The 15,414-nt window shown below is 38.0% G+C and overlaps 1 protein-coding gene and 1 pseudogene across 1 annotated transcript; both read left to right on the forward strand.

Moving 5' to 3' along the window:
• Positions 1-1,134: 1,134 nt before the first annotated feature.
• LOC110299655 (CCR4-NOT transcription complex subunit 7 pseudogene) lies at positions 1,135-2,898 on the forward strand (annotated as a pseudogene).
• Positions 2,899-6,761: 3,863 nt separating this feature from the next.
• On the forward strand, positions 6,762-7,685 carry LOC110301726 (olfactory receptor 8G3-like). The gene has a single exon (XM_021172346.2). It carries the CDS (start codon positions 6,762-6,764, stop codon positions 7,683-7,685), a length of 924 nt encoding a protein of 307 aa, XP_021028005.1.
• The last annotated feature ends 7,729 nt before the right edge of the window (positions 7,686-15,414 follow it).

A 15,414-nucleotide genomic window follows, 5' to 3' on the forward strand; every position in this document is an offset into this window, starting at 1 on the left:
AACATCTTTAGAAAGGCCCATGTCATGTTAGACTCAGCCTTTATCTTTGTCTTTATTCATGATGCTTCCCTCCCAGATGATTCCATACTTTTCTGGCATTTATAAACCTCTCATTGACAAATACAAGTGGTTGCTTCCCTTGCATTTTATACCCCTCCAAGTTTTAACCAGACACCCTGCTGTAGTATCCATCATACATGCTATAGAAATGATGTTGTGTCTGTATGTAGTGGATATTGTATAATATGTCTTACATTGTATTGTTGTTTGCATAGCAACATTTTTCTTCCTTTCTTTTAAAAACTATTCCAAGTAAGGATACCAGCGAAAGATCCTGCTCATGATATATCTGGTATAGCTGGATCCCTTTTCTTTCCTGGCTATCAAGGACACTTCCAACACTTCAACAACACTGAAACAGAGAAGGGGGTTATCAGCCTGTGTCAGTCAGCACAAGACCCCATATAGTAGGGCTGTCACAAGTCCCCTGCAGTCTGAGCTTCTGTTTTATATTTTTAATTAGTTTATTTTAATTTAAATATTTTATACAGTATATTTTGATCATCTATTTCTCAAATTTGAATTCCTCCCAAATGGTAAAAGAATTAATTTCCCAGCTCCCTACCCACAAAACTATATATATATATATTCTCTCTCTCTCTCTCTCTCTCTCTCTCTCTCTCTCTCTCTCTCTCTCTCTCTCTCTCTCTCCAAAAACAGACCTCACTAAAACAAATATACTGAAAGAAAACAAAATGAAGCAAAAAATATCCATGAAAAACAAAGATCAAAATTGAGTTTGTTTGGGCTGGCCAGTTATTCCTGGGCATCAGCCATGCCCTGGAGTGTGGTTGATACACCTGGTCATACTCCATTTTTTCTTTGCCAGTTTTCAACTGCTAATAGGGTATTATTTTTACCAACCCTATTTAAAAGTTAAGTGATAGATTTTTTTAAAGATTGAAGAAGGGGACGTGCGAGGAGAGATGTCGCCGCGCTGGGCCGAGCACTGCTCCAGCTCCCCTTTCCCCCCTTTGCAAGGTGAGTAGTGTCTATGGGGCTCCCACTGCCGCCGAAAGTACCGCCACCCCCGCCACCGCTGCTGGGTGCTAGCTCTATGGCGAGGAGGAGGAAGAGGAGGAGGAGCGCGAGCTCAGAGACCCAAGTGCATAAGTAAAGGGTAAAGTATTTTTATGACACAAATCTACAATCAAGTATAACATTTTGATGCTCCGCATCTAGACTCCTTGTGCTGTCACTATGCCAGCAGCAACCGTAGATCATAGCCAAAGAATTTGTGAAGTTTGGGCTTGTAACCTGGATGAAGAGATGAAGAAAATCTGTCAAGTTATCCGAAAATATAATTATGTTGCTATGGACACCGAGTTTCCAGGCGTTGTTGCAAGACACATTGGAGAATTCAGAAGCAATGCTGACTATCAATACCAACCGTTGCGGTGTAATGTAGACTTGTTAAAGATAATCCAGCTCAGACTGACATTTATGAATAAACAAGGAGAATACCCTCCAGGAACATCAACTTGGCAGTTTAATTTTAAGTTTAATTTGACGGAGGACATGTATGCTCAGGACTCTATAGAGCTACTAACAACATCTGGTATCCAGTTTAAAAAACATGAGGAGGAAGGAATTGAGACCCAATATTTTGCAGAACTTCTTATGACTTCAGGAGTGGTTCTTTGTGAAGGGGTCAAATGGCTATCATTTCATAGTGGTTATGATTTTGGCTATTTAATCAAAATTCTGACCAACTCTAACTTGCCTGAAGAAGAACTTGATTTCTTTGAGATCCTTCGATTATTTTTTCCTGTCATTTATGATGTGAAGTACCTCTGCAAAAATCTCAAAGGTGGATTACAGGAAGTTGCTGAGCAGTTAGAGCTGGAGCGGATAGAACCTCAACACCAGGCAGGATCTCACTCACTGCTTACAGGAATGGCCTTTTTCAAAATGAGAGAAATGTTCTTTGAAGATCACATTGATGATGCCAAATACTGTGGTCACTTATATGGCCTTGGTTCTGGCTCATCCTATGTACAGAACGGCACAGGAAATGCATATGAAGAGGAAGCCAGCAAACAGTCATGACAGGAAATAGTCTTCTTATTTTTATTTTATACGAGTTACACACATGCTTGTATATAGGTTTTATCATCCCTTAAATAATAGGCAATACCTCCCCCTCCTTTTGTAGACCTTCTCTGCTTTCAGTAATAAGTATGGCCTTTCTTAGCTATGATCTTAATAAATTAAAGTACATTCAGGTTAAATCTGGCCTTAATTTAATACACTTCTTATCAAGCTTGTGTGACAAAGCTACATTACTGAATAATTTGATAAACTTTGCCTACTTGAGCTTGGTTTTGTTTTTCCCTTTTCCTAAATTAACTAGCATTGAGTGTAATTTATTTCCCTCTTCCATGCCTCTCCTTCTATTCTGCAGTACTTATAGGTATTTAAGATTGTGGACCATCAAGTTTGCACTTTAGAGAGTGATTTCAATCCTCTATTTTATCAGAAATTGTGATTTTTCTTGCTCTTAGCTAGAAAAATAACCATCTACCACCTTTTTACAGTATTTGCTTGTTTTTGACATTCAGAGTACAGCACGTGCATTGTGTAAATTGTTCAACAGGAATAACAGAAAAAGACAAGGAACTACTGAAGAGCCTAGTAACTACTGTTTCTGTGTGTAGTGTTTAGCCTTCCAAGCACATCTCATGTCTGTTGGTTTCTAATTGGCATGCATAGGCTGCTATGTGACTGAAGAATTTCAAACCAGCTTTACACCCTTCAGGAAGAAGCCCTGTGATTGGCTATGTCCTCTCTGCCAGAAGGCTGGCCTTTAAGATGTTGGAGCTCCAGTTTTATGACAGCACCGCCTCCCTTGATCAGCTTCCTTTTACTCCATCACTTTTACCCTTACTGTTTTATTTTATAAACATATTTATGATGTTTTTGATTTGTTGACTACACAAATCAATTTCATTAAAGTCCAAAGATAACAAGTCTTAAGGTATATTTTATATCATTAAAAATACAAAAAAAAATGTGATTTCATAAATGCTACAAAAATAAATAATGGAGAGATTTGGTGCAAAACAACAAAATGCAATATATATATATATACATATATAGCTAATAAAATTACCTGAGGAGTGTAATGCTTGTTTATTTTTTTGTGTATATCTTTGCAATCTATTTTATATATATTGACAAGAGACTGTGAAATATTTAGCCATGAAGAATATGTGACCAGACCAGAGTATGTGTTGGAAGATTTTGGTGAACATTAACTCTACCCTGAAGTGATGGACTACAAGCTGTAATGTGTGTTATCTACACTTCAATCAACATTAGCAAGTCTCCAACTGTTAGCAACATAGTTCGTTTCCCTTGTACATTCTGTAAACATGATATGAAAATGCTGTACCTGGGCAGTCCTTTTTAAACTAAACATTATTTGCAAAACAGAGGGTATTATTTGTTTTTAAAGCTTTTGTAAATAAAGGCTTAAAAAATGTTTTCCTAAAAAAAAAAAGATTGAAGAAATATCCATATAAAGCATATGAAAATTTTACATGTAATAATTTAAGAATTACAAAGTAAGTTCAATTACAAAAATGTATTGCCAAAACTGTATGTTAGTGAGTTGTGAATAGAATATTAAATGTAACTTTACTTTAACAACTAATTTAGTATGAAAATAGAGTCTGTAACATAATATTCATGGTGTCCATCATATTAATGTTTAAATTTAGAAAGAAACTATCCTAATCTCCATTAGTCTTGTTACAAACTCCTTGTATGCCTTTAATAACGCCTGAATATTTTAATGTGGATGCAAAATGAAATATGCTTGTATTCACGCCACAATTTAAAATATTCTAAATTGTCATTTATGAATATATGATAATATTTAAATACAGTTAAGTTAGTGAAGTCATCAGAGATAAATGAAAACATATGGCTTCTCTAGTTTTCTGCTTTCCTTGTATTCATGTTTGGCATCATATGAAATAATTCTTTAAATATATATTTTACAATTTTTCCTGACATTTTAAAATTTTAAATGCCCTCCCTTAAAACGCCTAGAACCCTAACAGTGAGAGTGTGCACATCCTTTTTTTTTTTTTAATTCAGAATTTAACAAGAAAAGCAAATAACCTCAGACAATATTAAATACTTAACACTCGGTAGGGAAAAGGGGATTTCTAATTGTTGACAGTTTTCATCACAGTTAATACCTATGGGATAGGATTCTTCTGAGAGGTCATTATTATTTTTGTTTTGAATGTGACTGTGATTATCTGTAACATATGGAAGTGTCACACCAATCAACAATTACAGAGGAACAAATGACTGAGGCAAGAGCTTAATCAGACATCAAGAGCAGAGTTTCAAAGTTCACAGAAGCTATCTCCCTCTCATATTATCAAACACAATTTTCTATCCAGTGAAACTGAGAATAAAAACCTCTAACACTGAACTTGCTGAGGAAAAAAGGGGGTAAGTATAAATTGCCACCATTGTCCCTTAAAACTTTAAAGTCTTCTGCTGCAGTATCTCTCTTGGTGCACACAAATGTGCATTGCTGTTTATCCATCTGTATCCATGCTCATTCTGGTAAACATACTCCTCTCCCATGTTCTCAGCAGTACAGACTCATGCCAGATTTGTTATTGTTCAGCCATTTTTAATTCTATCAGTGTAAACTTGTCATCCCATTCTTAAAGATTTGTTTTAACTCTGTATTTAGTTTCTGTGAACAATTTTATTGAACACATTTTTGACACATGCTATATCCAAGGCAATATGCCAATTACTATTCTGAAATATAATGTGGAGCAATAGAAAAGCTGCTGACTAACTCATGCAGAAAATCCCAGAGAGAAACTCAACACATTTCAATGTAAACAACATGGATTAACATCAATTAAGCTCACACTGTGATCCAGAAACTACGTGCCCATTAATTTAATTCTTGACATGTCATGTATTTGAATTTCTACTTTCTTGATGGATTGAAGAATCTAATAACTTTCCCTGGTATGATAGAGCAAGTAGGATTTTGAGAAAATATTTGAACTTAGACTAAATAATCTAATGATATTAGCATTATTAAGTCACAATATAATGGAGTTGAAAGAGATATTAAAGGTGACTTAATACACCTAGCACTGAATCCTTGACAAATATAAAAAAAAGAAAATGGTTACACAAAACGAAAACACTCTGCCATTGCAAACGTTATGGAAATTAAAGGGCATCTGACGCTCGGGATGCTCCTTTTGATTCAGAGCAACGTATTCTCTCCTTTCCTTCAGGTCATTAATGTTACCTTAAGCCTTTGAAGGACAATAGAGTGAGACTAATACTCAACCAGTAAGTTGTATATTTAGATATCAATGTCATGTGATGTGTGGATTTTTCCTATGTTGACAAATTACTCTCTATTATCTTTGACATTCTTCAACTAACAATAGTCATTGATTTGTTTTCTGAAATTATCTGGTTTCCATGTTCTTTCAAAGTACCCCATGCTGGTTTGAAAGTTGTAGAACAGATGTTGCTTGAAAGTTAAGACTATGATTTTTTTCTGTATTTTAGAATCTACATTTTTTTACTTTTCAAATTTAAGGTAAATGGGTAATGGTCATTTTGAAAAACTACATCATATCATTAGCCTTTGCAGCTTGAAAAAATTCACGGTATTGTGCAAATGCTCTGGTAATCCACAAGCCACCATCAGTAACATGTTAGAAGGTACATATCAACTCCATGATCACAGAATATGACCAGGAAAACGTGCATCTTGTGTTGGTCTTCAAAAAATATTCTCATATGAGAAGTATTCTGAGCTCTACTAGTTCAATAAAGAAATCCAGTTAGCAGGGGTCATCAGGGTTCATTGTTTCTTTACCACTGTGATGAAGTATATAAATAAATCATGCTATTGTATTTCTTCCCAGGAACTATTCAAATTAGAACAAGAAAACACAACTCCTCTGCTGTCAAGCTATAAGTACGACATCTGTGGGAAATTAAGCTCTGCCTTGTAGGGTGGCAGGATTATATGCAGTATATGAGATTCACAGTGTATCTGTTTCAATAGGGAAACAACTGTTTAAGTCAGTTGGTTAGAGTCAGAACTACCGTAAGGAAATATTATGAATCTAGCTACAAACAGAAACAAAGGGAAATGTTTGTAATTCTTATTGATTTTAGGTCTGATAAAATGTAATTATTATGCATTATAAACAGTAACATGTGTGACAACATACATTACAAAGATTTTGAGAGGCAAAGAAAAAACATCAAAATAAAACTGATAACCCTTTGTTTTTAAGCTAAATTTAAAGGACAAACCTTGCACTCATCCTAAAATGTTCTGATCAGTATTAATGTCAAGGTCCTAGATGTCAGTTTTCCCCCCTCTGATCATGCAGTCATCTGTTGTCCCAAGGAAACAGGAGAAATAGTCTGCTTGGATGAGGGACAATGGTCTCCACAGAATCCTTTAAGTCTCTGTCTTGCTCCAGCTCTCTGTCTCTCTCTCCTAAACACACACATGCATGCACACACACACACACACACAGAGAGAGAGAGAGAGAGAGAGAGAGAGAGAGAGAGGATGAGAGAGAGAACAAAGAGTGAGAGAGAGAATACAGATATGCAGAAAAGTATAATCACTTTTTTATTTTAAACTTAGAAGCTTCTGACAATATAATGAGAAGACAATGGGGACTGGAAACCATTCAATGGTAGCTGAATTTATCTTGGCTGGTTTCTCAACCAAACCAGAGCTGCAGCTGCCCCTCTTTCTCCTCTTCCTTGGAATCTACCTTCTCACAGTACTGGGGAACCTGGGCATGATCATCCTGATTCTACTCAGCTCGAACCTGCACACCCCCATGTACTTCTTTCTCAGCAGTCTGTCCTTCATTGACCTCTGCCATTCCACAGTCATTACCCCCAAAATGCTGGTAAACTTTGTCACAGAGAAGAACATCATCTCCTACCCTGAGTGCATGACTCAGCTCTACTGCTTCCTTGTTTTTGCAATTGCAGAATGTCACATGTTGGCTGTGATGGCATATGACCGCTATGTTGCCATCTGTAACCCTTTACTTTACAATGTTGTCATGTCTCATCATCTCTGCTTCTGGCTCACCATGGGAGTTTACAGTTTGGGTATTGTTGGATCATCAGTTCACACAGGCTTTATGTTAAAATTACATTTTTGCAAGATTAATGTGATTAACCATTATTTTTGTGATCTTTTTCCACTCTTGGAGCTATCATGCTCTAGTATATACATCAATGAACTCTTGGTTCTTTTCTTGAGTGCATTGAATATCCTAACACCTGCATTGACCATCCTTATGTCCTACATCTTCATCATTGTCAGCATCCTCCGTATTCGCTCCACTGAGGGCAGGTCCAAAGCCTTCAGCACCTGCAGTTCCCACATCTCTGCTGTTGCCATCTTCTATGGTTCTGCTGCATTCATGTACTTACAGCCATCATCAGTGAGTTCAATGGACCAAGGGAAAGTGTCCTCTGTGTTTTATACTACTGTTGTTCCCATGCTGAACCCATTGATCTACAGCCTGAGAAATAAGGATGTCAAATCTGCTGTAAAGAAAATTCTTAACAGATGAACATGAAAGGCTCATGAATGGAGATGTTGTCATATTAGAAGCATATACTTATTTTGCCTGTGTATGATTTTTGTTAGCCCGACTTTGCTTACCTACACTCTGGTAAACCTAAATTCTTACAGTGCGATCATAATCAGAACCATGCATATTCACTTCACTGAGTTAATGCCTCAGCAAATGCATCACACATATGATGGTGATTATGATCTCTTTATCTTGTAGCATTCATGTATGTAAGACTGTCAAATGTCAGTTTCAGGAACCAAGGGAATATGTTGTCCACATTTTAGTCTATCTTTGTGTTCAGCTGAATTACCTGGCCTATAGTATTAAAAATAACTGCATCAGTGTTGCCTAGAAATGATATTGTTTTAAAAAAATATGTTTAAGAAAAGGAGATGATCTTGCAAACCAGTTAATGATTTTTATATTGTTTTAGTAATCTACTGTGTATTGGTGTGCATGTCAACATTGTCCCTCATTTCCATTGTCTTGTTTTCCTATGAACATTCATGTCATTTGCTAAGTCGAACTTGGTGTTATCTGTATCATTGAGACATGTATTGGAATAAATACTAAAATTACAAAAGATAGATAATCCCAAATCCATTTATGTTGCCTGTCTTTTTCTACCAACTGAAATAAATTTTAGTGAATTCTCAACCATAATGAAAATTCCATTATCCAAGTATAAATACTAAACTCCTTTATTATATGCAGTCGAAGATTGTACAAATCAGGGTGAATAATAGCTTTAATTTCTAGTTTGAAACTACTGAGGCATCTTAATCAGAACTTTAAGCTATGAGCTAGAAATGTAATTATATGATGTGATTGTATGAGTCAGCATATCCTCTGCTTTGCCCTTTGATTTTCCATGCTGTAGCTTCTGTTTATCATCTAGCTGCACTGAAAGTTAATTGATGCATGTTGGCTCTGTCCAGCCACATAATTCCACGTATGCCTCTAGGACAAAAACTGCTACCTGCCATTTTAAGTCAAATATTATTTCCACTTCTAGAAATTTGTATATTATCTTTTAAGATGAATGCCTAAAAACTCTATAATTTTATGTGTGTGTATGTGTGGTTAAACTCTATAAAGTATAACTTTGGAAAATTCCTCAAGGATCTTCTGCAAGATAACGAGGCCCAGTCTTACTGATTATGTACAAAAATATTAAAGGCTTAAGCCTGAGTCCTTCTGCAATAATTCCTAATAAATAGGTAACAAGATCTTAATATTCCTCTATCAACAACCAAGAAGACCCAGAGACATTTTTTTAAATATTTTCATTCATATATTGTAGGGATGAAGAAAATAATATATAATAGAAAGCACACAATTACAGGTTAGGACAGCTTGATTCTGCTGAGACAGAGTAGGCTAGTCCTTAACACTTTATTGAGGGTTGAATTTAGTACATATGATAAGGAGATTTACTAGGTTGGCCTCATAGTCCAACAAATGCCATCTGTGTGCTAGAAAAGCAAACCCAAACAAACAAAAAATAGTACTCACAGAGAGCCTGGAAGCTCCCTGGAGAGTCACTGGCTCTATAGCAAAAGTTTTAATGAGCTGAAATTTGAAATGCTCCAATGATAGTAGCAGCAAAAGTCATAATCAAAAAGAAGCATAACAGTTTCATGCTGCCTTCCTCTCAATTGCCTTTTCATCCGGACCAGCACCTTTGGATGGTGCCTCCCATTTTCACAAAGTGTCTGTTCTCTCCCTTCAGTTACTGACCCTCATGCAAATCCACTGTTGAAGTGCCCCATGTGCACACCCAGAGGCATGCCTGATATTCCTAGACCTCTCTTATGCAGTCAAGTTGAAAAACCTAACCATAGCAAGTTAGTACAATTACATTGACTATTTGTCAGATAGTACAACCTACACTATCTGTATGTTTATTCGCAGCCTTCTCAACATAAAAACTGGCTGCCCTTAGCTATACAAGACTGCCTCTGGAAGCTCTCAAATTATCTTCATTGTATAAATACAAGCTGTTCAGTATATATAATATGACTTGAAAAGATTCTTTTCATATTATAAAGGTCACTGTTATTTTCACTCGGACTCTGAATCTTATTCAAATGCATCGTGAAATCTTGTGACTCTATTGCTACTTCTAAGTTATCAATTTGAACCCATGAGCAGTCACTATCATTAATGAACTCTCCAGATGAAGTTACTTTTTTAAATTTTATTTTATTTTTAATTCATTTTTACACTCCATATCACATTCCCCGCCCCCATCCACCCACCCTCCAACTGCTCCACATTCCACATCTCCTCCCCACCCAACCCCATCACCACATAGATGCCCCCATTTCCCACCCCACTTCACCTCTAAACTCCCTGGGGCCTCCAGTCTCTTGAGGGCTAGGTGCATCATCTCTGAATGAACATAGACCCAGAAGTCCTCTACTGTATGTGTGTTAGGGCCTTCATCAGTTGGTGTATGTTGTCTGTTTGGTGGTCCAGTATTTGAAAGATCTCAGTGGTCCAGATTAATTAAGACTGTTGTTACTCCTACAGGGTCACCCTTCTCCTCAGTCTTCCCTAATTTAACAACAGGGGTCAGCTGCTTCTGTCCATTGGTTGGATGCAAATATCTGCATCTGACTCTTTCAGTTGCTTCCTGGGTCTTTTGGAGGGCAGTCATGATATATCCATTTTTGTGAGCATTCCACAGCCTCAGTAATAGTGTCAGGCCTTGGGATCTCCCTTAAGCTGGATCCCACTTTGGGCCTGTCACTGGACCTTCTTTTCCTCAGGCTCCTCTCTATTTCCATCCCTGTAATTCTTTTTTAAAAAAAAATGGGCAACAGCTGTGGGTTTTTTTGTTTTGTTTTGTTTTGCTTTGCTTTTTTCAAACAGGCTCTATTAATTACCTCTACATACAATGATTGGCTGGTTTTCTTTTCTATTTTTTTTCTTTTTTGTTTTTGTTTTCTCTTTTTTGCCCTCTCCCTTATTACAATACCATAGGAACAACAGTGATCGACTTGCAAATTTTTGTGTCTGAAGGGGAAAAGCAAAAAACCGGTACTACAGAAATACAAATGCCCTGTCAGCAGGGTTTGCTGTAGTAGTCTTACAGGTACAAGCAAACACTTTGGCTCAGCTAGGCAGTAATCCATGTAAAACACTTCTCAGGGTTACAGCTGACACAACCACACATTCTGAGGGTTCAGAAAATGGGTCTATGTTAGCAAGAAAAGCCATTACATTTTCCTTTTCTGTCCCCAAACCCAAGGGACAGGGTTATTTCCCAGCAGACATATCAAGACCCACCGGCGTCATCACTTTTCACTCAATCCTTATGACTTGGATTATATGGTTTCAAACTGCATGATCAACTATTCTGGGAATATGCAGCCCCAATACTTTTAAAATATCGTGAGAGAGGTTTCCTCCACAAAAGTTCATTCCTCTGCTCCCACTGCATCCCTGTAATTCTTTCAGACAGGGACAATTATGGGTCAGAGTTGTAACTGTGGCATGCCAACCCCATCCCCACTTGATGTCCTGTCTTCCTGCTGGAGGTGGGCTCTATAAATTCCCTCTCCCTACTTAGAGGCATTTCATCTAAGGTCACTCCATTTGAGTCCTGGTAGTCTCTCACCTCCCAGGTCTCTGGTGCATTCTAGGGGGTGCCCCCAACCTTCTATTTCCTGAGGTTGCCTGTTTCCTTTCTTTCTGCTGGCCCTCAGGGCTACAGTCCTTTTCCCTCACCCAATAACAGATCAGGTTTCCCCTTCCCCTCGCCTACTGTCCCCACCCCATCCACTTTCCCTCCCAGATCCTTCCCTCCCTCCCCACTTGTGATTATTTTCTTCTCTCCCAAGTGGGACTGAGGCATCCTCACTTGGGCACTACTTCAGCTTGTTAAGCTTTTTGAGTTCTGCGTGGACTGTGTATTCTGTATTATTATTATTATTTGATTAATATCCACATATTAGTGAGTACATACTATGCATGTCCTTTTGGGTCTGAGTTACCTCCCTTAGGATGATATTTTCTAGGCATTCACAAAATAGCAAATTTAACTGTCATTATATTTATTTATTTTGGGGGCTGGCCATATGTGTTCCATGACGATCATATCTGGTACCTGTGAAAATCAGAATTCCCTATTAGTAAAGTTACTGATGGCTACAGCTGCCATGTAGATTCTGGAAACTGAACCCAGTTCCTCTGAAAAAAATAGTGGATTCTTTTAATCATTGAGCCATTTCTCTGGCCCTTGAAACATCTATTTAACTTTTTAACTCATTAGATGATATTTTTTATATTATTGAAAACTATTTTATTTCCCCTTCTGAGTGAGAGTCATGCATCCTCGCTTGAACCTTCCTTACTACTTAGTTACTTTTTTGTGTCTGTGGATTGTAAAGTGGTTATCCTATACCTTGTGGGTAATGTCTACTCATAAGTGAGTATATACCATGTGTGTCTTTCTGGGTCTGGGTTACCTCACGCAGAATGATATTTTCTTGTTACCTCCACTTGCCTACAAACCTCATGAAGTCTTTGTTTTTAATGCCTGGATAGTATTGCATTGCGTAGATGTGCTACATTTTCTTTACTCACTCTTCAATTGAGGAGTATCTAGGTTGTATCCGGTTTCTGGCAATTACAAATAAAGCTATGAACATAGTTGAACAAGTCCCCTTGTGGTATAGTGACATCAGAGATGAATGGATGAAGGGAACTGGGTGGGGGAGGGGTGAGGAGGAGAACCCAGATGAGGATCAGGTATAGGGGAAGTAGGGTAGAATAGGGCTGGGAGTGAGAATGGAAATCAGTTGGGGAGGACATTTCTTGGTGTAGCTGAAGATCTGGGACAGGAGAGGCTTCAAGGAGTCTACAAGGATGACCCTAGCTGAGACTCCTAGTAGCAAGAGATATGGAGACTAAAGTGGTTGCCTCCTGTAGGGAGGTGGGACTTCCAGTGTGTTGGAGGGGTAAACCTACCCACAAAATCTTTGACCAAAAATTTGTTCTGCCTACAAGATGCATTGGGATAAAGAGGAGGGAGGGATTGAGAGAACAGCCAACCAATGACTGGCCCAACTTAAAACTCATCCCATGTAAGAGAACCAACCCCAACACTATTAATAATACTCTCCTATGCTTGCAGACATGAACCTAGCATAACTTTTACCTGAGAGGCTTCATCCAGCAAAAGATGGAAACAGATTCAGAGACCCACAGTCAAATAACAGAGCTTAAGGAGTCTTATGGACAAGTGGGAAATAGGATTGTGTGAGCAGGAGGAGTCAAGAACAACACAAGACCTACGGAGTCAAATAACCTGGGTCCACGGGGGCTCACAGAAACCAAACTACCAACCAATGAGCATGCATGGGCTGAGTGTAAGCCAACTACATATTTGTAGCAGATGTACAGCTTTTTCTGTATGTTAACCCTCTACCAATTGGAGCATGAGCTATCTCTGTTGGCTGCCATTGGATCCTCTTCTCCTAACTGCACTGCCTGGTTAGGCCCCAGTGGGAGAAGATTCACTTAGTCTTGCTGAGACTTGATGTCTCATGGAAAGGTTGTACCCAAGAGGCTTTTCCACTTTTCAGAGGAGAATGGGAGAGGATAATGGGGAAGAAGGATTTGTAAGGGTGGGATTGGGAGGAAAGAAGACAGTGATGGGGATAATATAAATAAATAAATTAACAAAAAATGAAATATGAAGATTACTTCTTCTCCCATTTAATATATTCCATCCATAGTTTCCCTTCCTCTATTCCTCCCAGTTGGACCTTCCTGCCTTCCCTGTCCCCTAGATCCATTCTTCCTTCACTTCCTCTTCCAAAATCCAGCTGACCTCCCAAAGATGACAGCCAAGTGGAACAAAACAAGAAAACAAAACAACAATTCTAAAAAATCTCATATTCAGACTGTACAAGACAATGAAACAGGAGGAAAAGAGACCAAAGAGCAGCAGAGATCACCCACTCCCACTATTAGAAGTTCCACAAAAACACTAAGCTTAAGTGGAAACTTATGGTTTCTTTGGAATGTCAGTTGTGTCATTGGATGGTGTTTTGCTGAGGCAGACATGTGAAGGAGTGTTTTTCTGAAGCTGACACAGGTGAAAGGATGTTTTGTTAAAGCAGACACATGAAGGAATGTTTCACTGAAGTTGACGAAGATGAAAGGATATTTTGCTGAAGCAAGCATGTGAGAGGACATGTGATGAAGGATTCTTTGATAATGGCACTCATGTATTGATTCATCTTACATTGCATAGCTGAGCTGTTTGTTATGACTCCATAGAGAGAAACCAAAAAACTGCTAGTGGTGCTCTGGTGGCTTCTGGCCACTTCCAAGGACTTGGACCAATTGACAGAGTGATTTCAGCAGATACAGACTCACACGCTGAAGAAAGACACATGCTGAGGCAAGACCCATGGAGGACACCTGATGTTTGGAGTGAGTATAAATAGGACTCAAAGGAGAATGATGGGGGGGGTGCAGCTTGCATAGCTAGCTTTGCAACACTTCTTGGTCTCACATTCTAGCTGCTCTTCACTTCTTTGAGAGAGGCATGGCAAAGAACTTCTGGCTTACTGGCTCCTGCTGACTTATGACAGTTGGGCTATTTCTGCTAGGTCATGCCCCCACAGCTGATTCATGCTTGCTATCACAACACTACTGAACTGGACTACAGTTATATTCGTGAAGTGTTTGTGAGTACATCAAGCAGCTTCTGCTGGCTTCTGTGCACTGCTGATTTCCTAACTATGCAGATGAAATTTGCTCCAAATTATTTCTAAGCAGGTCCATTTCTTTTCCACTACCTCTAGTGGGTGATGGGCTAGAAGTGAGATTAGAGCATTTAAGAACAGTTATTAAAATTAGGGATGAGAAAATTTTAAGCTAACACTAAGCTAACAGCCATAACATATATTCAGAGCATGTGATGAAGACCCACGCAGGGCCCATACTTGCCACTTCAGGCTCTATGAGTTCACATGAGCCCTATTTTATTGATTCAGTGGGTCATGTTCTCCTGGTGTCTTCTATCCCCTCTAACTTGTAGAATCTTTTCACTCTTCTACAACAGGGTTTATACCAGAGCTTAGGAGGCACAGGCAAGCAAATTTGTGAGTTTGAGCCCAGTTTGGTCTACAAATCAAGTTCCTGAACATCCAGGGCTACACAGATAAATGAGAATTCTTAACTTCTAGCATAATATATTCTTAGAAAATATTCGGTAAGGGAGACAAAATATAACATTTCCTGACTCATATATATATATATATATATATATATATATATATATATATATATCACAATTTTTAATAGTTCATTTCTTGGATTTCAAATACTTTTCCATGACCATGTTGGTTTGTGTTGTTGGTTTTGTTCATTTGATTGTTTGTTTTGCTATAATGTCCAATCACTATACAACTCTACCCACCACTTTGTATTGTTTCTCCTCTCAATTGATTTTGCAGAGGCCTACCCATTTCTTTAGCTTCCTGTTGTTATGAATCTTAATTAGGTTGGATTGGTGCTCAGTACAAATTTCTCCCACCAACTTGACATTATACATGTATATACTCTACAATGTTTAAATAAAGTTAAATATATCTACAAAAAGATTTAAATATTTTCTTGTAGATCAGTCATTGTTTGTTATCTGTAATCATCCTACTCTAAAACTGAACACCAAAATCCTTGCTCCTAACTGTAACTCAGT

Source organism: Mus caroli, unplaced genomic scaffold, assembly GCF_978045245.1.
Source record: "Mus caroli unplaced genomic scaffold, Mus_caroli_1 scaffold_11, whole genome shotgun sequence".
Lineage (NCBI taxonomy): Eukaryota > Metazoa > Chordata > Mammalia > Rodentia > Muridae > Mus > Mus caroli.

What these genes read in the sequence shown, in the direction of transcription:
- LOC110301726 (XM_021172346.2), top strand. Translation starts at nt 6,762, where the DNA reads ATGGGGACTGGAAACCATTCAATGGTAGCTGAATTTATCTTGGCTGGT.